This window comes from Pleurodeles waltl, chromosome 12, assembly GCF_031143425.1.
Source record: "Pleurodeles waltl isolate 20211129_DDA chromosome 12, aPleWal1.hap1.20221129, whole genome shotgun sequence".
Classification (NCBI taxonomy): domain Eukaryota; kingdom Metazoa; phylum Chordata; class Amphibia; order Caudata; family Salamandridae; genus Pleurodeles; species Pleurodeles waltl.
The window spans coordinates 645328700-645349470 of NC_090451.1; the positions used below are offsets into that span (position 1 = coordinate 645328700).

Consider the following 20771-nt stretch of genomic DNA (forward strand, 5'->3'; position numbering starts at 1 on the left):
TGGCTATGCATGATGACATCATGCCTAGGAGTTGTAATACCATCTTTGCTTGTATCTTTTGTGTTGGATACATGCGTTGTATGATGGTGTTGAAATTTTGAATTCTTTGTGGACTTGGAGTGGCTACTCCTTTTGATGTGTCTATTATGGCTCCCAGGTATTGTTGTACCTTGCGTGGCAGAATTTTGGATTTTGTGAAATTGACGGTGAACCCTAGTTTGAAGAGGGTTTGTATGATATGATTCGTGTGATTTGAGCACTCTATTAACGAATGGCCTTGATTAGCCAGTCGTCTAGATATGGGAACACATGTATTTGCTGTCTTCTGATGTGTGCAGCGACTACCGCTAGACATTTGGTAAAGACTCTTGGTGCGGTTGTTAATCCGAAAGGCAGTACCTTGAATTGGTAATGTATTCCTTTGAATACAAACCTTAGGTATTTCCTGTGCGATGGGTGTATTGGTATATGGAAATAAGCATCCTTGAGGTCTAAAGTTGCCATGTAGTCGTGCAGCTTTAGCAATGGCAATACTTCTTGTAGTGTGACCATGTGGAAGTGGTCTGATTTGATGAAAGTGTTGACTACTCTGAGGTCTAGGATTGGTCTCAGTGTTTTGTCCTTCTTTGGTATCAGAAAGTACAGTGAGTAAACTCCTGTGTTTATTTGTGTGTTTGGCACTAATTCGATTGCATTCTTTTGCAATAGTGCCTGCACTTCTATCTCTAGGAGATTGGAATGGTGTGTTGTTAAATTTTGTGCTTTTGGTGGTATGTTTGGAGGGAACTGTAGAAATTCTATGCAGTAACCATGTTGGATAATTGCTAGAACCCAAGTGTCTGTAGTGATTTTCTCCCATGCTCTGTAATAATGACCTATTCGTCCCCCCACTGGTGTTGTGTGGAGGGGGTGAGTGACATGTGAGTCACTGTTTAGTAGTAGGGGTTTTGGGGCTTTGGAATCTTCCTCTATTTCTAGGGAATTGCCCTCCTCTATATTGTCCCCGAAAACCTCCTCTATACTGTCCTTGGTAACTGGACGGTGTGGCTTGTGAGGTGCTGGCTTGTGTGCTTTGACCCCGAAACCCCCCTCGAAAGGGCGTTTTACGGAATGAGCTGTAATTCCCTCTGCTCTGCGGGGAGTAGAGTGCGCCCATGGCTTTGGCAGTGTCCGTATCTTTTTTGAGTTTCTCAATTGCTGTGTCCACTTCTGGACCGAACAGTTCTTTTTCATTAAAAGGCATATTGAGAACTGCTTGTTGAATCTCTGGTTTAAATCCAGACGTTCGGAGCCATGCATGCCTTCTGATAGTTATAGATGTATTAATTGTCCGTGCAGCTGTATCTGCAGCGTCCATGGAGGAGCGGATCTGGTTGTTGGAGATGGCCTGTCCCTCCTCAACCAATTGTTTTGCCCTATTTTGGAAGTCTTTGGGCAGATGTTCAATGAGATGTTGCATCTCGTCCCAGTGGGCTCTGTCATAGCGCGCAAGTAGTGCCTGGGAGTTCGCGATGCGCCACTGGTTTGCAGCTTGTGCTGCGACTCTCTTACCAGCTGCATCAAACTTGCGGCTTTCTTTATCTGGGGGTGGTGCATCTCCAGATGTGTGAGAGTTGGCCCTTTTTCTAGCTGCTCCTACAACAACAGAGTCTGGTGGCAGCTGTGTTGTGATGAAAGCCGGGTCCGTAGGAGGCGGCTTATACTTTTTTTCCACCCTTGGTGTGATTGCCCTACTTTTGACCGGGTCCTTAAATATGTCTTTTGCGTGCCGGAGCATACCAGGGAGCATAGGCAGGCTTTGGTAGGAGCTGTGGGTGGAGGAGAGTGTGTTGAACAAGAAATCATCCTCGACCTGTTCTGAGTGGAGGCTTACGTTGTGAAATTGTGCTGCTCTAGCCACCACCTGAGAGTACGCGGTGCTGTCTTCTGGTGGAGATGGTTTTGTAGGGTATGCCTCTGGGCTGTTATCTGACACTGGGGCGTCGTATAGGTCCCATGCGTCCTGGTCTTGGTCACCCTGGCTCATGGTGGTGTGAGCTGGGGAGTGTGATGGCGTTTGTGCTGGTGAAACGTTAATCACGGGCGGAGGAGAGGGTGGTGGTGTAACTCTTTTCACCACTTTTGGTTGTGGTGCTTGTTCCGTGTGGAACTCCAACCTTCTCTTTCTCCTAATGGGGGGAAGGGTGCTTATTTTCCCTGTCCCCTGCTGAATGAAGATACGCTTTTGCGTATGGTCCGCATCAGTTGCTTGTAGCTCTTCCTCAAACCTATGCTTCTGCATTTGGGAGGTTAGCGAGTGCTCTTCTGTATAAGAGCCTGATGCTGGGTCGCTTGCAGTTTGTTTCGGCATCGAAACTTTGTCTGCGTGTTTTTTCGGCTCCGAGGTGACTTTTTTCCTTTTCGGGGCCGAAACCTCTCGGCGTCGATCTGTTTCGGTGCCGCTGTCTCGGCGTCGAGCCGTGTCCACACCGGCATCTCGGTGTCGAGGCTTGTCTCCAGCACTTTCTCGGTCCCGAGAAGGCTGCGTGCCGGTGTCTCGACCGGAGTCGGACGATCTCGGCACCGTTTGGGCCTTTTTCGGTGCCGACGGTCGGTCACCGATTTTATGGGTTGAGCCATGGCCTGGTGGCAGTGGCGTCCCCTGGGCCTTGTAAATGTTTCTTTGTGTGGTTTTCGACGTCTTACTCACGGTTTGTGTATCGTCGAATCCTTCGGAGTCTGAGTCTTGGATCGAGAAGGTACCTTCCTCTTCCTGTTCCTCGAACTCCCGTCGGGCTGTCGGTGCGGACGCCATTTGAAGTCTTCTGGCTCGACGGTCTCGGAGTGTTTTTCGGGACCGGAACGCACGACAGGCCTCGCAGGTGTCTTCGCTGTGCTCAGGTGACAGGCACAGGTTGCAGACCAAGTGTTGGTCTGTGTAGGGGTATTTATTGTGGCATTTGGGGCAGAAACGGAAAGGGGTCCGTTCCATCGGCGTTCCTCAGCACGCGGTCGGGCCGACCAGGCCCCGACGGAGGATCGAAAAACTACCCCGAAGGGCACCGGAGCTCTTCGATCTTCGATGCGGTGTTGAATGTAAGTACGCCGATCCCGAACGCAACAATACCGACGAAAATCTTCCGAAATTAACTATTTTTTCTGTTCCGAAACTCGGAGCGACAGGAACACGTCCGAACCCGATGGCGGAAAAAAAACAATCGAAGATGGAGTCGACGCCCATGCGCAATGGAGACAAAAGGAGGAGTCACTCGGTCCCGTGACTCGAAAGACTTCTTCGAAGAAAAACAACTTGTAACACTCCGGCCCAACACCAGATGGCGAGCTATTGCAGAACATGCGTATCTACAGCGACAGATGCCATCGAACACTGGGTTAAATGATAGAATGAAATGTCTCTTGCTAGAAATGTAAACTTTGAGTCTGTCATTTTGAACACTTGGCATATCACTTCCCAGCACTGAGGGAATCCAAAGTTTTGCTGCACAGCAATCGACAAGGTGCTGCATTCTAATTCAGTGTCAAGGGATGGTCACAATTGCCTTTTCCGTGGTCCACCTGCGTTCCATCAGCCTTGGTCTCAGGGGGCGTTAGCCTGGAGCTGGAAGGATACTTCATCATAACCCCCATATTTATCCTGAGATTAAGCGTTTGATTTCTATCCCAGCTTCGCTCCTTTCCTCACAACTCAGCTAGTCCAATGCAAGACCCGCCTTTTGAAGCTTCCAGAGGCGCATCAAAGAGTTGTGGCTAACTTGAGTAAGTGACCTGCACTGTGCTGATGTGTGTCTGCCTGAACGACAAACAGTTATCCTAAGACAGAAGTATGCTGTGACCAAAAGTCATAGGCAGCAATCGGCAAAGGAACGGAAATATTAGGTAGCAAAAAGAGGACGTGGGGCAGGTCAGATGAATGCAACACCACACAGTAGTACTACCAAAGTGCAACAAAATCTATAATTGTTTCTTTGCTCTCCTAGCTGATTCTGATGTTAAAATACAGTATATTCCTGCATTTGAATGGCATGTACGGAATTAAAAAGCAGTACGTTTTATTACGGAGACCCTATTTTTACATCCTTCCAGTTTTGGATTTATTTCCAGTCATACCTTTGTCAGTCAGAGCAGAAAGCTGGTTAGGAGAGCAAACAATACTACTACATTTCAATGTAGAACTACGAGGGACCCACTGCAGTTAGGGTATGGACACCACTATGACATCTGACGTGATGTCATTCAGCTAGATTCAAAGTTTCCATAGCACTACTGCTGTATCAGAAACAACCGCGCATTAACTCCTAAGGGATCTTGGTCCAGTTTTAGAAAAAAGAAGCTAACTTTCTGCTGTTTTGATCTGATTATAAAGTGGCCTTTAAACCTTTGCTATAGAAACCACTAGGGTCAGCAGAGATCATTATTGGTAGTTTTTAGCAACTATTTGAACTGTATTATAAACTTGCTACCCAAAACGAGCATCCTGGCAACTGAGCCATCCACACTAGTATTAAATAAACAACACATGATGCATACATTTTGGTTTTTGGGGGCTTTTTTCCCCCATTTTGCATGAGGGTCTGCAAACAATAATGTGTATGCAATCTGTGGCACAGTGGTCTATCCCCGAATTTTTCTAGCCTTTGCTTGTTGACATTTACGCGGTAGAGGCAAAAATGTGCGCAGTGAGGCAATTTATCTAGCTAGGGATTTACTAACTAACACCATCAAGTCCCAGCATCTATAAAAGGTGTTTTCCACGCAGGACGTAAGTCATAAAAAAGAAGTTTGGCCATTCTTAGCAGAAATTCCCCCATTCATGAATCACAGCATTAATGAATCTGTGTTATCTTGATGAATGCCCTTTTTCCAAAAACATACCCAGGCATCCGATCACTAGGAGTATCTTACTGTGACGATGCTTTGAAGTTAGACTTCCTAGGGTCTGCCTTTCAGGTTAAGTATGCCACAGTTTGGTCATGATACAATTACTTCAGAGTACTCATATGCACCCTTGTTCCTTGTAGCAACAGAATCCACAGCCTTATAGAAAGAACGTTCAACATCTGCAAGTTGCGTCACAGCTCGAAAAAAAATGTTTTTTTCCTTGTCTAAAAGAGATAGTAGTTAATTTTAAGTTGCCAAATAAAGAGAAGAGAACAGTTGCCCCAAGGCTAAGAAACAACCAATGAGGATCATTCCCAAAATATTGGAGTCTGGCGAGTTCAATAATTAATCAATGTCCCTGAGCATTTTTTGTAGACCACGTCATGCTGTTCTCCTATGTGACATGGACCAAACACACACATACGCCAAACATTCAATAAACAAAGCAAGGGCCCAGGGCAGAGAAAAGCCCTAACTCCATCATATGTAATGCAAGCCATGAACACGAGGGGCTAATCAGTTATTCTTTTAGCTCTTTAGGGGCGAAACATACAATCCAAATGTAATGTTCCCCAGATAAGGTTCTATACATTTAATGTTCTTCGACAGCAGAGGCTACTAAAGGGTTACACAAGTTGCCCTTATTTCACAACCATTGTTAAGGTCCTGCAAACGCATCATGGCATATTGGAATCATTGTGTGCCCCTAAAGGTTGATGGTACATGCAACCATAGATTACATGGTGCACCCAGTGCCTGTCCATAGCTGTTATGTCCCAGCCTGAAAATCTGAAGGGACTGGACAGGTGCCCAAGGAAACAGGCCCCATAAGAGACCAGCTCCTCGTTTAAAGTGAAAACAAAATACGAGTCACCAACTACTCGGAGTGAAGCACTTAGTTCAAGGCTCTATTCCTGCTTTGGTGACAGTCGAGCATCAGCTCAGTCTTCCGATGGCACTTGGAGAGCAGAGTACACCATTACCTGGTTGTCGTCTTTCCGTTTACCTACAGAAGACAAAAACAACAAAAAAAGGAAAATTATATTCTGCAAATATCTTGGATGATCTAATCACTATGTTGCAAGGTTTAAGCATTCCACTTGAACGCCTGGATATGTCTGCAAAGAGAAATGCATACTGGTGAAAACGAGATAATCAGACGTTCCATTAACTTTTCAATAACTTTAATTAACAAAGTGTTCTGGATGAGTTTTGCACTATTCTCTCCTGCTACAAAGACTTTTTCAACAAAATTAGTTTTTTAGAATCAAAATGCTTCATTCAGCAGAAAAGTCTTTAAAGGGAAAAACCAAATACAAAAATCTACTTCGGAAATTCACATTATTTAGAGACATATTGGCAAGGAAAAAAGAGGTGGATGGACAACATATTGACTGATTGTCAATTGGAATATGACCTAGTATAAAAACCCAAGAAAGGGCAGCAAACACATTTGGGTAAAGTCAGCACCGTGCCTAAGGGCCTGATTAAGACCTTGGCAGAAGGGGGTTACTCTGTCACAAAATTGACGGATATACTGTCTTTTGTTTTATATTCTATGGAATTTGTAATGGAACTTTGCATAATACGGCGGTCTGGATATCCGTCATGTTTCGGATTGAGTAATCCCCTTTGCCAAGGTCGTAATCAGACCCTCAATCTGTAACCGGTTTCCTTCTAGAGCAGTAATGTTTCTCACAGCCACATATAGTTCCTGTGTTCCTCAACCAAACAATGAAAACAAAGGCTAGACTATGCTTAGAATGACCAACTTCTCTAAGTAAAATGTAAAGATGAGCAGAACGCTTGTAAAAAGTCTCACCCACATGCAATCGCTTGAACCACATTACATTACACTATTTGCCCTCGCTATGACCTCGCAGATAGAGACCAGCCACGTCCAAATCAACCCTGGTCCTGTTCAATAGCAACAGTGCAGCCTAAAGAAGCCGTTCCCTTCTAAATGGGAACACAAGGAACCTCGGGTTAGTTCTGGCCGATTTACACCTCGCCAGTGAGGTACAGCGTGAGTCACATAACACAACAAGCATCAAGTGACTTATATTTAGGAATCTTGAACAACAGTTCAAGAAATCAATCATTAATATACAATGCCTGCCTCTGCAGAACACAATACAACCATTGTGAAATACTGCTTATGTGCCACTCTTATACAGCAGAAGCTCAACACCATGAAGGCAAAAATAAATGACCTGCAACAAGTTGTCAAACAGGGAGATAGCCTCGCTCCTTGTTTGTAAGTGAAAAGGCTAGAACTGGAAACAATGACTAGCATTATGCAGAGCGAGGTAGCCAACTGAACATCAAATTCTCCAAGAGGATATGGGCAGGAAGAAACAGAGAACTCGTATTTGATCCTTTCTTAAGAGTAGGAACGAGGATAAAATATTGAACTGTAACAGTTCTACAATATGGCAGCTTCTTGAATTCATATATTTAAAAAAAAAAAATCTTCCTCTCCTGAAGAATGAAAAAATATCTCCCAACAACCCTAAGGGTTTTCGCTCAAAGCAAATGCCTTAGATTCATAACCTTTAGAAATCAGAACTGCTGTGTGGCATTTTTCAGTTAATCTATTCTGTTACCATCCTGACAGTGTGGGAATTTCCAAATGTTAAAAATCTAGGTAATGTTATTTTCATAATTTTCTACACAATTATGATAATTATCTCATAAATAACCGCACTCCCTCTAGCAAGCTCCGCAGACTGATATTTAAATGAGACATTATTTCACCTGCAAATACCTCTTCATTGAGCTTCCTTCTAAAAGCACCGGAAGCAGACAGCATTAACTAAAATCTGCAACTTCATAACTTCAAACCAACATCAACATCAATTTTCATGGACAGTTAATTTCTCTGGCTCTATAATTTGCTCCACTGTTAGGTCATACTCTTCGGGCTGATGCTTCTGCAGATCAAAAACGTGTCAATAGCAACAGGCCTTCCTCAAGGCTCTGACCATCATTTCCAGATCAACCTCCACTCCCAGACAGAGACATCAAGAAGATTAGCACATCTTATACCGGGTACCTCATTAAAAATCTAATCCTAATATGTGCTTCCTTGTTAATAGCTATGGCTCAGTGGCGTTACAAAGGCCCCTCACAGTGCGAGGAGGCCCCAAGCTCCTGGGGCCCCCACAGCACAGTAACCTGGCCTGACAGCTACTAGGCGCATCGGGGGGTCTCCATGTACTTTGGAGGGGGGGGGATTAAGTTACACATATGCCACGGTTATGGCTACATGGCCACATCTAAAGGGCTCTCCAAGAGCTTCATTGAGTTACACGTGGTCCACTACACCACCTTCAAGGCACTCTGCAGTTGTTGGGGTATTGTTTTAATTCCACACGACCTTTTTTTGTTTGCTAAATAAAGCAGAAGTCCTTGAATGATGACCAAATGCACAGGTCGTGTGGAAAATGTTGTAAAAACCCAATAAAATGTGTTAAAAAAATATATATAGATTTCTTATTGAGATTGTCAGCAAATACGAAAAATCTCGGTTAGTTTCGAGGATTACTGCACTTCTTAATCGGATTATCAACTTCAGTCTTTAATAAAGCATGATAAACGCCTGGTTTATAGTATATTAATCAACTAGCATGTTAGCAGTGATGGATGTTGGGTCACCACCAGTAGTTAATACTTTTCCACCCGATCAGAGGGTTGGGGTGGCGCTGGCTGGCAACACAGCCCCAGTTCCCCCCAGTGCAGGCTGGTAGATGTAGTAACAGATAGGTTTTCTCAGTACGTCCAATTCCCAGTTTGACAAAAAGATGAAAGCAGGATCATTCTGTCGCAATGCACACTCGATTCCAGTGTGCTCCAACACCTGCTTTGTGCCAACCTTTAAATCACCGAGCACGTCACACTTTCCCCTGTCTTATTAATTGTAAATACGTGACGAAATGGATACGGTTCGCATAGCGAGACACTCGAGTAAGAAATAATCTGTAGTGTTCTCCGAGTAAAGTAAAGGCGATGGTTTACAGGAGAGAGAAGCAAAGTAGTAAGTGGTGTTATACTGCCACCTTGTGGCACACGCGCTGCAGTGAGAGCAGAATGTGCGCTTCCTGAAATCACCTGTTGCTTCTATGTGCCTTCGTGGCCCTCTTAGGTTTTCAGAACAACCTGTCCTAACAAACAGCAAGACAGGGCCTTCTACAACTTAGGGACGCGAGGACTTCGAGAGATCACTACGCAATCAGCTACAATATTTGGAAAAATCAGTGGTACGAGGGAAAAAGCCAGAATATATCTGAGCCCGCCTTGTCGTCCCAATGATCGCCCAGTGCATCTTTTTGTCATGGCATCACCTATATGGTACACAGAAAGAGAAGGGCCCCCATCTTATGAGTAGCCTATAAACGGGAGTAGATGACTTGGGCTCGTCGCCAAAGAACGAAGGGTACCTGTCTCGGGCCAAGTGCAGGCATGTGGTGTCCAATCCCAGAGACTGGGGGCTGCCAGGGCACGGGAGTGCGCAAAATAAACGGAGAATAAGGAAATAAGGACACCGAAGTGCATTAGGAGGCCCGCGGGTGGAAGATGACCTGGTATTTGCAAGAACTGAGTTGGCCACAAGCATTTTTTTTCGTGAGAACCATCAAACCAGGGGGAAGCTACGAGGGAGGTATTGGGAGGGGGCAAAGGACGTCGAAAGGTGACCACAAACATGGCCTGGAAACGGTGGTCAGCGGACTGAATACAGAGGTAGGAGTATGTGAGAAGAGATACCCACGTGTTGGGGAGGTAATAAGCCAGTGCTGAAGGAGGGGTACAGACTCATGTGTGGCAAGAACAGACATCCACGAGCAGTCAGACATCCGCAAGTGTGGGGAAGGGGCAGAGATCCGCGTGTGTCCCGAGGTACCAGGAGCGGCCGCAGGCTTTCTAATAGGTTAGTCCAACTGGGAACAGGCCAGGTGGCTCGAAAGGCCAGTCTGGCCCCGAGGGTACGAGAACCCCAAGCAAGGTGGGTGGGGTCAGGGAACTACGTTTGTAAAGTGGAAGAGTGGAGGTGCATGGTCTGACAGCCGTGAGTAGAGGGGGCGTAAGCACGAGTAGAGGAGTCCCACCCGACTTGTAGAGCGGGGCGGAGGAAGAGGACATGCAAAAGGGGGACAAGGGCGAGCGGCAGGCAGTGTGGGAAAGGCACACATATGCTGGGATTTGCGTTGGGACAGCAAGGGGGTCCAAGGCCGTGCTGGAACAGCAAGGAAAGTGCAAAGGGACCATGACTGCTTGGATGACAAACGGGTCCAAACATGAAGTTTGATGCTCGGGGTGGGGGGGGGGGGGGGGAGGGAGGAGGGGTGGAAGAGGCATAGACAGCCATGGAGGTGGGGATACAGAGAGAAATGAAGGGGGTGGAACAGAGTATCATGAATTGTGTGACCAGATAAAGTCAAATAACTGGGACACACACGCACACAGCCACAAAGAACTAGTTACTTACCGTAGGTAATACTCTTTCTGGTAGAGACTTTATCTAGCTGGAGATTCCTCACCTTTTGAATATTCCCCAGGCATCAGACTGGCTCCAGAAACTTTTCAGAAGTAGCTCTTTATGGCAGTAGGTGTCACAGAAATGCCATTTCACTCTGTAAATGATGTACGGAACCTACATAGGCATCACTCCACCACGCTGATATCAGTTCCTTTATTTCTTCAATACCAGCTGCCAATCTGGAACACTCAGAGACACTTTACCTCAATTTTCTCCAAATTTCCTACAGTGTGCAAGCAGATCTCTGAGACCGATCCCCCCATTTGCTGAGCATTTGGTTATTTACGGATCGAGTCACAATTCCAGAGGCTGGTGTGAGTGCACGTTAATGAGCCCGAAGGTCAGCCAGTACCGCAAGGTGAAATGTTACATCGCAAAACATAAGAGGACTCTTCACTGAGTCCTTTCTAAGTTGCGGACCAAGTCCAAGGTTTGGGTCTGGTCCCTTTCCAGGAGCCGTTTAATGAGTCCGGTCTTAATTATGATCCAAATCAATCAGTTCTAAGCCACATGGTGTCATCTGCTGGCACACACACACACACACACACAGGTACTCCTGAAATGTTTCCTGATCCAGTCTGAAGCCTGGGGAATATACAAAAAGTGAGGTATTTGCAGCTAGAAGGCTCCATAAGAAAGCAGGTGGCACTGACAGCCATGGTTGAAGGACGCATAGAAAGCCACACCCGGGTGGTGCAACAGCCTCAAATATGAGGGGTCCACAGAGCTATGAACGCAGCAAGGGGGAACCAACATTCATCAACATGCAGGGGTAGACAGCTACAAATGGAGGGGTGCTGAAAGGCAAGAGTCAAGTTAACAAAACAAGAAAAACATGAGAGGAGAGGAGGAGAGAGAGAGACAGAGAGAAGAATAGAATGGAGGAAAAAATGTGAGCAACGAGATAAACATCTACAGTGACCAGAGACAGGGCCGTGAAAAGATAAATGAAAACCATCAAAGAAATGTAAAGTGCTATAAAAAGGACAATAAGTCACAAAGAGGGACGAAGAGACCAGTGGTGGCACAGAATCAAAACATGGTTGATGCACAAAATAACAGACAGTGATTACCAAACAGACAACCACATTTGTAGGGTGGCGTGACATACCCTGAAGGGTAGGGGACGTGGAAAAATTATGGAAAAAATACAAAGAAGCGGGGGAGAGTGACAAACACTACCAAGCAGAGACATAGGTAAATAGTCATTCCTTTTGACTTTGCCAACACTTTTTGTCAATGTTTATTGCTGATGCCAGTCTTTGCAAAAAATAAATAAAAAATAAAAAAGCACAAAAAAGCACAATGAGATATACTGGTCCTTTCATCACCATGCATGATAGGCAGCCCCTTGCAGGATAAGGTATGCACATATGTACCTTACTGTGTCGTGATGGGGCAGCCATTTTAATTTTTAGCGCTCCAAGATGACAAATACCCATCTTCGATTGATTTATAAAAGAAAAAAAAGAAGAAGAAAAAAAAAAAGATGCACAAATGTCCATCTAAGGAAAGGTGCAGCCCTTGGTAAATTGCAGCTGCCGGGCCCTCCTAAGAAGAAACCAAAAAAAGAATTGAAAATAAGTGGAGTGGGATGGGTGAGGCAGCAAAGCACTTTTAAAAAGGTAACACATCCGACGAACGAAAAGAGGGGGGATATGTTGAGGAGCCCAGGGAACACGATTCTTTATAATAAAAAATAAAAATAAACAAAAAATGAGTGGGATTGAGAAAGGGGAGGAAATGAATAGGCTGGGCTGAGCGAAATGACAAGCACGTGGATGGAGGGAATGTGAAGGACGAAACAGCACACAATGGTGAGGGGAAACAGGAGCTGACATAGGCACTCCTCTGAAGTGCAGAAGGTAGAAAGAAAAACATAGTTCCCTAAAGGTAAGCAGTGGAAGGAAAGTACCAAACAATAACAACATAGTAAAGATGGTAAAGAAGAAATGTTCCAGAGGCGGGTCAAACAAAGAACCGAGAGGAAAGCAGTCCAACAACAACCAGGTATGCAAGAAAACTGGATGCCAAAGAGCTACAAAAAAGAGGCAGTGCCACAAATAAGGGAGCATAATGAGTGTGTGGGCAAAGAACGACGAGTTAAGCAGCAGGGAGTCCGCAGGACGTGGGGGAAAGTCCAAAGAAAGATGTGGATGAGCAGATGCAGTTAGTAGTGAACAAGAGTGAGGCCAGACATCAGGGGTGGCAAACAACCACGGATGGGGGGAGGCAGACATCCACGGTTGCAAAAGGAAAACAGAGAAAGCCATGAATGGCAAATTAGAATAGCCTGGAGAGAAGTGTGAAAAGCCATAAACAAGCATTTGCAATGCAATAGGTCTCACGCTTGATCAAGTTAGAGCTATTAGAGTTGTAAATTCCTAACTGAACTTTTCTTGCCACATAAATTGAAAATGAAAAGTAAAACAGTTGACATAAGCCAGCCGATTCAAAGCGCCACAGCTGCCATGAGCATCAACGCGAAGGAAAGACACAAAAGAAAAAAGAAGTTAACTCGCAGTCAAACGTGCAATTATCCAAGTAACAGGGTCGATGGCTAAGGTGGTAACAAAACTGCCCCAAGTAGGGACAAACGTAAAGCATTTACCAATGATAACAAGGGATTTTCGAAAGGCAAGCCCATGAACAAGTGATAGTGATGGCCGTGTGGTGGGTGTGGCTAAAAGCCCATGGAGAGATTACAACATGCCACAGCGCTCACACGCTCAACCTAAAAAGGACATGCTCAAAGCCCAGAAAAAGAAATCATGAGTGCCATGGAAGAAAAACCAAATCACAAAAGGGTGTGGATACAAAAAAAAGGATCGAGAGAATAATAAAAAAAGAACAAAACATGCAGAGAAGGCCACGAAAGGGGAGCTGAGCATGATGAGAGGAAACAGCAATAAATAAGCATCAGAGTGGACAAATGGAGGCACAATGTGAGAGAAACCCAGCCCATTTCAGTAAGGGTCAGAGCGAATAAAGGGGACTCACAGATGCAGGGGGATAGTGGGGTAAGTGGGACTGGTCACAGAAAAAAAAGATTTATAAAAAAAAAGGGGGTTGTCGGACTCGGGCAGGAACCCAAAGGGTCCGACTAAGCAAGACAGGGCGAGATAAGAAGGTGGGTCAGAAGGGGCAAGAAAGTGGGGAGTGGCAGAGCTAGGAAGTGGGGATTGGTACAGAGCAAAATTGGAAGGGACAAAAAGTGGGAAGAGGGGGGCAGCCAGAGCTACAATGGTCGGCATAGAGAGAAACACAAAAGTAGCACTAAGTCGCAAACGAATGTTCAAAAAACAAAAGACAGACAATAACTCACGAAAAGAGACTTCAGATATATTAAAAAGGGAGGGAGTGAGCATCAGAAGGGAAAGCAGTAAAGGAGGTCCATGGAGAAATCTGCATAAAGAGGGACATACAGCTACTACAGAAGGGCAGGCGAGAGGAAGAAAGATTAAAGATTAAAGATACAGAGAAAGAAAGACAATCAATTTGTAAGGTAAAATACATATTTTTATTTACATTACAACCTTAAAAATGTGCATTATGACAAAAACACAATTTTTTCCTTTAGTCCAAAAAAAGAAAAGGTAATATCTATCAGGACATCAAGTGGAAGAAGACTTCTCCCAATTTTACATTGCTCTTTCAATCATACTAAACTTGAAGATAAGTAATGATCTTAAAAAATAGTGACGTTTAACACATTATCTATCCTCTGATGAGGAAACCTAGGGCTCTATGTACCCTTCCACTTAGAATATTGTTTTGTTTCTGCATTTAGAACATTTAGGAATAAAGCTGATCTTACATGCAAGGCATTTCTGAATGTTGAGCCGAGAGCCCCCGGACGTGACAAACGCCCAGAAGCCCATTGCTATGGTGAGGAGATAAATGGGAATAAGGCTGGCCTCGTACCAAGGATTCAGGAAAGTCTGAAAAAGAAAACAAAATAAAATGAGGCAATATTTTCTAATGCTTTGAATAATTATGTTTCCAAACCGTGCCATCAGGCACTGTAATTTCTATTTCAACTCTTGTGATTTAGACAAGCACTATGAACGACAAAATGAGGGTGTGGAGGGGGAGAGAAAAATATATTATGTGTATATAACAGGCACAAACATACACAGATACATAAACGCAAGGGGAGAAGGAGGGAAAAGAAAAAAAAAATGAATGGAAGAAAATTTGAAATTTCCAGAAGTGTGTGGGGTCAATCTGAGATGTTATGTTCAGACCAGATTCTCCTTTGTCTTTCTTGCTGTTTAATTTTCATAGCAGCCAGTTAAGCGTACAAAATAAAGGAACAGAACAATAGAAGATGCCTTGATGCTAAACAACTAATGTAGATTAGAGGTGTCTCCGTTTTTATACATAGACCAACACCACCAGTTGTGCGTCCTGTTCCTTGCTGCTGGCAGTCGGTTAAGTAATTAATTTTGAAGAAAACAATCCGTATTTCCTATGGTTAGGGTAAAATTATCTTTATTGTATAAAATGTTACCCAGGCGTAGAACACTATTTTATCATTCCTGGCTGTCGTTGCAGTTAATTATTTTACAAAATATGGCTGTACAAAAGCGTCAAGAGCTTTGTTTTAGCCTAAACTCAGCCGGCTGGTAGTATCATGTCTATCTCGGCAAATACACATTTGAATAAAAGCCCAGACACCTATGTGCTAAGTTTTCCTACCAAACCTATTGCCAAACTGAGTTGGAAACAGTCTTTTAATGAAAAACACAGGCATCTGGACGCAGCAGAAGCCTCTGCTGAGAAGATCTCGGATAGTATAGGAATAATGGCGGAGTGTGGTCCATTCTTCAATGATATTGATACCACACCAAAGACCCTCTGCAAAAGAGGAGAGCCAAAGGGCAGAAAAATACCTCATTCTGATTCATTCCATGATTGTAATTGTAAATGTATTTATATAGCACTTACTACTCCGGACTAGGGGTAGAAGTGCATTTTTGCTATTAGCAGGCTACTCCGGAACCCAAAATGGATCACTTGAGGATTATTATAGGGAAATGCAAGTTGTTAATTGGAGCAGTGGACATACGAGACTGGTAGCTGGATTGAATAGGATAAATGAGGGATAGAGGAGGGTAGAATCAAAAAGGTGTCATTTGGGAACTCATAGTAGTAAAATGAGGTATGGGATGAGTAAAAAGAGGGATAGAGGAGGTTCTCGAAAGGGTTATTTGGGAGATCATAGTAGTAAAATGAGGTATGGGATGAGTCACAGAATGGAGGTAGAGGATATACTGAGAGGTACAGGATGACATAGTAGTTTAGCTGGAGAGAGTTGACGTTTTTTTCCTACATTGGGAGTAAAGTAATAAATATATAGATACATAACTACATAAAAAAAAGTATAACTGTATATGGAAAATAATAAAGAGATATAAAGTTGTATTATATAAAGATCCATGTGTATATGGATGGATAAATATTTAAAAGTTCAGACTTTCAAGTGGTGCTGTACATAAAGCTAATGTATTTTTTAATTAATATTTTTCTTTATGGTAATTTTGTTTTTTATTGGTTTACTTATTTATATAATTTTCTTATTTTATATTTATACCCGATGTTTCCATAGTAAAGCACTTACAGATACAATTTTTATGATCATATTTACACACTGTGATAGATAAAATAAATCAGACCCATAAGCATGTAATCAAATAACCTATAACATATGTAATTATGATCAGAGCCGTATCCCTATCGCACTGAAATGACATGTTGCCTGTTTATTGAAAAATGCAAAAAAAGAAAATTAAAAAAAATAACCTACAACTTACCTCACATTGTGATACATAAAATAAAAACAGAGACAAATAAGCGTTCTGAATTTGTTGTAGCCTTTTCATAGTTGATAAAGATGATCCATTGTAGAGGCCATTGCTGCAATCACATTTAGATAGTACAAGCAAGCTATTAGCTTGGACCATGGGTGGTAATCCTAAAGTGAGGGAAGATGTGTTGTAGAGTTTTCATAGTAATGAAGCTTGATCTTGCTAACTTATCCACTTGGGCATTATCAAGTTGATGAGAAATTAGATAGGGTTACTTACTCATTTTTCTTGGATTATGAGAAACAGGATGATTTGGACCTTAACTGGCTTGGTCCAGTCAAGAATAAACTTAAGAGTTTCTCAAAGTGTCCTAATAAATCCAAGGTTTCAGTGTCACATCCTGAAAATGAAGACTTGTTTGGGGAACCCGCTTTACCCATCATTATTATTCTGTCAACAGAGTGGACCTCTATTCCTCACAAATCAGATCGAGAATAAACAATCTTGGGACAAATTTATAGGACAAAAGTTGAAATGAGATTGCCCTTGTCCTATCATTCCCAACAAAGTTCTTGCTACTTACTCATGCCACTGATCCTAAACCTTAACCTTTTCTCAAAATACAAAAAACAAAAAAGGACCAAGAGAGCCTGGTCAGCCTTTCAAGACAAACTATCTAATACGACTGGACCAGTGACAACCTTTTTGGAGATAACAGAGCAAGCACAGGAAGGTTCTATAACAACTGATCAATGTGAGAGGTCTAACTAGATCCAACGCATTATTTATCTTATTGGAATCACAAATTCAGCAATTTCATTCGAATGACGTAAATGCCTGTAATGAAACTCGATGCCCAGTTCTCAGAACTAGCTTCTACAGAGGAGAGGCCAGCTACCAAAAGTCCTTTGTTTGGTGATAACTTTATTAGAGAAATCTTTAAAGTATGTGAATACACTCAGATCTGAAGAAGAGGGGGGACATAATTTCAGTTTAACAGAAGGGCGTTCTTTTGTTTGACCTTGTTTGGAGGGTGGGAGGGGGTCAGAAGCATACGATTCAGGCTTCCTTGCTGCCAAGAGGCAGAGATATCACAAGTAGCGCCAACTGGGCATGCTTTATCAGCTGCTGATTCCCGCGCCACAGGACACACCTGTTGGCCATATCAGGGGGCAGAACCACAACCCATAGGCTTCCTTGCTGCCCAGAGGTGGAGCCTGGGCGCGTGACCAGGCCAGTCCGCACCTGTTCGAGGCTGGGCTGCCACTCTTGGTCCATGGATCTTGACAAACTTGCAAGTTAAAACCCTCTTTTGTACACAGACTCCCATATTTGCCCTCACCTGCATTTATACTTTTTACATTGTGCTTGAACTACAACTATCAGCAAAAGGAAAATAATTCCCCATATGAGGGCTCCAAGATTAAAAGGGATGCCTCATCAAATTTTAAAATGACATTAAAAACTAAATGGCTTCAGTTATGGGGGACATTAACTCTAAAATAGAGTTAGTGAAAGCCAGTGTTGATGCTACCTTGTGCCACTCCCGGAATGGTCTTCTTTAGAAACAGGCCTCTTTGACCACAACCAATGGAGTGATACACGCGGAGACTGTTGGAGAAATAGTACCCGAACAACACTGAAAAAACAGACATCATACACCATCCCCAGTCTAGTATTGAAGCCATGACTATACACACGACTTCATCAGCCATAGCATTTGGCAGAGACAATGACAGTTTCACACCTCATAGAAGAAAAAGGTGAAATCCAACAATATTAGTTCCTTGGGGAGTGACGGGGGAATTTAGGGAGGGGTGGTACAGTGCTGTCAGAAAAAAACAGAGTGACATTGTGGCAAAAAAAAATCCCTCTACAGCAATTTCTCCATACTTCTCAGATCTTGAGTGCAGGATCACTAATCATCATACTAAACAAATGAGGAAGCTGGGAGAAGTCCTCCAATGCTCTTTCCAAGAAATACAAGGCAAACTACTAGAAATGTTTGACACGCTTAACTTATATTGCACAAAATGTTTTAATTAGTGCGCTTGTAATCATTAACAAGGTTGCATGCTCAGTTCTCCTTTTCTAAGCCTATAGAACCTATGGCCCATTCTTTACTAACAGATAACCAAGGAGTAGATACACCGGCCAACCTGGACCCGGCAGTATCCCACAAGCCTCTTGGAAGAACAACATGAGCGCTGTACTGGAGCAAACTAAGGGCCCTTTTAGTTAGCCAGCCGACTCAATTCCTCACATTCCAGCTGATTGCACCCTCTATGTCATCATCTTAGAGAACATTCTCAACAGAGCTTCCAAAAATTAAGGTATATGGGGCACTTAAAAATAAAGTAGTACATTGTCCCAATAAACATTTTAGTTGGACATGGAACATCCATACAGAAATTCGTTTGGCAATTAAAATTCAAAAGGAGATTGTGTAATGATAAATTTCAAACATCCTTGTACAGTACGTGCATCACTGAAATTGATTCACCCACTGACTTGAACCAGGGGCCATTAAGGCACAGCAGCGAAGGTATTTTTACAGACCCATTGGTGCTCCTCAGGATCACAACACTTTCATCCAAGGCTGAGAGCCTCAAGCAACTCCACGCACTTCACCCAGGAAACAAAGAACAAGTTTGAGGTCTTGAACCCGTTAGAGCACGTGGACTGACTGTGTGTTACTCAAGCCCCCAGTATCGAAAGTCCAGACCACAGTCGCTACTGGGAATAGACTCTAATTTCAAACCTCCAGATATAAACCGGCTGCCGGTGATCTCTTACTTGGGCTCTCAACCTGGTATTACATCTATTTTATAGGACAGAGCAGGCTATCAATCAAAATTGTCTAACACAGACTAGATTGACTGTCTCTAGTTTAATGTTAGTTGTTGCGGGGTGACATGGAAGGTGGCTCAATGTCAACTAAATATTTTTCTTTCATTTAGTGTTTCAGCCGTCCCTTACAGTTCAGGCAGGGTTACGGGTGGCCTGGTAACTCTGGGTGCAGCAAAACATTCTAACTTGAAAGTCAAGGAACTGGACTGTTCACCTTTCTACCAAATGGTATTATTTAAGTCCCCACAAACGTTTGACTTCTTATTGATTAATTACAATTTTGATGTCTCCAATTCTCAAGTTGTAGATGGTCCTGACGCACATTGAATGGATTTTTTTTGTCTAAATATAAAAGGAAGGTGTTAATCTTGTTGGCAGGAGATTTTAATTGCATGTGTGTTTTGCCAGTGATGCACTTATTTGTGGCTACCTGGATTTGGAGGGGCAGAGAAAGATAAAATTTAGGCACGCCACCTAAGGCAACCCACTGAACAGAGTAATAATGTTGAACAGCCTGTGGTTTGCCCATGATTTCAAGACTCCAGACACTACCTTTCCTCCAGCCTTTAAGGAATCAGGGACTTCTAGCGATATTGATTTTTATCATCATCTCAGGATCTCACCCATCTATTGAGTGGAAATAAAGTGATTGCTAGCTGTGTTAGCAACCATAATCCCCTTACCTTATCATTAAAATTTCCCTTTGTGGTTGGAAATATTTAGATAAAAAAACAGCAAAACTGATTACTGTAAAAAAGAAAGGGGTTAGGCTCAAGTGGGGGAATGTTAATAAAGCTGAATTTATGAATACAGTACTAGAGGGGATTCAGGATGCCATTGTGGTGGTCTCTAGACCAGAAGAAGGTCCCGAGGTAATTACTGAAGCCTTTAAATCTATAAGAGCACCCCAGACCCAGCTCGCTGCACAGATGGTTAAACCATGAATGCACTGCAGACCATAAACAGCTGAAATGATTTCTGAGCAACTGACCCCATTTCAAACCTGATATTGTCAACACGTGAAGGGCATACAAGCCGGTACTATCATCAAGAAAAGCAGAGATCAGGGCTAACGTGTGGGAGGACATGGAAATCACTAGGCAGTTTAAATGTTCAGCAGCCTTTTGAATAATTCGTAATTTTCGTTTTTTCATTAATTATGAAAGGTCGCACGTTGAATCTTCTATAGCTTCACATACATGGGTAGAGCATTTCTCTAACATCTTGGAAGCATCCTTTAGTGACCAAGAAGCCTGTGCCCCTGAAGAAGTACCTTTTGATGTAGCCGCCACCGCCCTTCTAAGTGATTCTATTGTTACAAAATACATTATCTTGGCAATCGAAAAGTGTCCAACGGGTAAAGCACCCACACCAGACGGATGTATTTAAGGAAAATGTAGCAGTTTGGACTCCCCTGATAACTTAAACTATCAAGGCTACAATGTTAGGCCCTTTATCTCCTGTCATTGAAGAAGGCAATTATCATGCCAATTTAAAAAAAGTGGAACAGGTACCTCGCAAGCTGTTACTGTCCAATGTCTTTCCTGAGCAGCACTGCTAAAATAATTATGAGAGAAATACTGCAAAGAATGGAGGACTGGGCAGAGCAGAATAAGATTTTTTCTGATGTCCAGTATGGATTTTGTCCAGGGCAGGGTATGGTGGAACAAAGTTTATATTTGCACCAGTTTATTAGG

The 20771-nt window shown here is 43.2% G+C and overlaps 1 protein-coding gene across 1 annotated transcript in view; it reads right to left on the reverse strand.

Annotated features, from left to right (window-relative positions):
- Window positions 1–3932: 3932 nt before the first annotated feature.
- APH1A (aph-1 homolog A, gamma-secretase subunit) overlaps window positions 3933–20771 on the reverse strand; it is a 78434-nt gene continuing 61595 nt past the window's right edge. The window contains exons 6-7 of the mRNA XM_069218220.1: window positions 14232–14355; window positions 3933–5884 (exon numbers count right to left, since the gene is read on the reverse strand). Coding sequence (XP_069074321.1) covers window positions 5820–5884; window positions 14232–14355 — 189 coding nt within the window. The 3' untranslated portion in view covers window positions 3933–5819. The remainder of the gene's footprint in view (window positions 5885–14231; window positions 14356–20771) is intronic.